The sequence below is a fragment of the Trachemys scripta genome, chromosome 24 (genome assembly GCF_013100865.1).
Source record: "Trachemys scripta elegans isolate TJP31775 chromosome 24, CAS_Tse_1.0, whole genome shotgun sequence".
Classification (NCBI taxonomy): domain Eukaryota; kingdom Metazoa; phylum Chordata; order Testudines; family Emydidae; genus Trachemys; species Trachemys scripta.
The window spans coordinates 116,487-117,565 of record NC_048321.1 but is presented as its reverse complement, the minus strand read 5'-3'; the positions used below and the strand labels follow the sequence as shown (position 1 = coordinate 117,565).

The 1,079-nt window shown below is 67.3% G+C and overlaps 1 protein-coding gene across 3 annotated transcripts in view; it reads left to right on the top strand.

Annotated features, from left to right (window-relative positions):
- Window positions 1-41: 41 nt before the first annotated feature.
- Window positions 42-1,079, top strand: part of LOC117869721 (diamine acetyltransferase 2-like) — a gene marked incomplete at its 5' end in the record, with an annotated part of 2,039 nt that continues 1,001 nt past the window's right edge. Inside the window, 3 exon segments of one of the 3 annotated variants that reach the window (XM_034756790.1) lie at window positions 42-96; window positions 389-472; window positions 807-908. In XM_034756790.1, coding sequence (XP_034612681.1) covers window positions 42-96; window positions 389-472; window positions 807-908 — 241 coding nt within the window. 3 annotated transcript variants of the gene reach the window in all.

The window sequence follows — 1,079 nt, the reverse complement described above, 5'->3', positions numbered from 1 at the left end:
CGGCGGCTCTGGGGCGCTCAGGTGGGGGCTGTCTGTTGCAGGAGTTGGCCATTGATTACAAGGTGCCCCCCACCGATGTGAAAGTCACCCTGGAAGGTAAGAGCCTTTGTGGGGGGCGGGATGGAGGGCAGAGGGAGAGGGGTCCTGGGCAGAGGGGGGTCCTAGCAGAGGGGGAGGGATGGGGGGCAGAGGGGGAGGAGGTCTGAACAGTGAGGGGTGCTGGGGGGGTGTCTCTGGCTCTGCACACCACTTGCCCCACGGCTCTGGCTCCCCCCCATTCAGCAGCGCCCCCCCCCGTGGTGCCCCACTCCGGTGCCGCCCCTTTCCCACACCATGGGGGGGAGGGGCGTGCTGAGTCCTGACGTGTGTCTCTCCTTCCCCTGCCCAGCGCTGAGAGAGGATGGGTTCGGGGCGCGACCCCGGTACGACTGCTACCTGGCGGAGCTGCCCCCCGGGGAGACGAACAAGGAGGGTAGGTGTGTGCACTCGTGCGACGCCGCCCCCTGCTGGTGTATGTGCGCTCGTGCGACGCCGCCCCCTGCTGGTGTGTGTGCGCTCGTGCGACGCCGCCCTCTGCTGGTGTGTGTGCGCTCGTGCAACACTGCTCACCTTTGGTGTGTGCACCCGTGCGACGCCGCACCGTGCTGTTGTGCACGTTTCTGCCCCACACTGGCTAGGATGCTGACGGCTCCCTGTGTGTCATGGGCCCCGTATAGCTACCGGCTGCTGGCGCTGGAGGCAGGTGGGTCCTGGGGTGACGCTGGCAGATCCTGCCCCAGCCCAAGACTCTGCCGTTCCCCCAGCAGGTGGCAGCATCGTGGGTTACGTCCTGTCCACCTACACCTACAGCTCCTGGAAGGGCAGGAACGTCTACATGGACAATATGTACGTCCAGCCCCAGTTCAGAGGTACAGCCGGGCTAAGCCCAGGGGGTGAACCCAGGTGTCCGGGCTCCTTGCCCGCCCTGCTCTAACCCACCAGCCCCCACTGCCCTCCCAGAGCCGGGGAGAGAACCCAGGAGTCCGGGCTCCCAGCCCCCCCTGCTCTAACCCACCAGCCCCCACTCCCCTCCCAGAGCC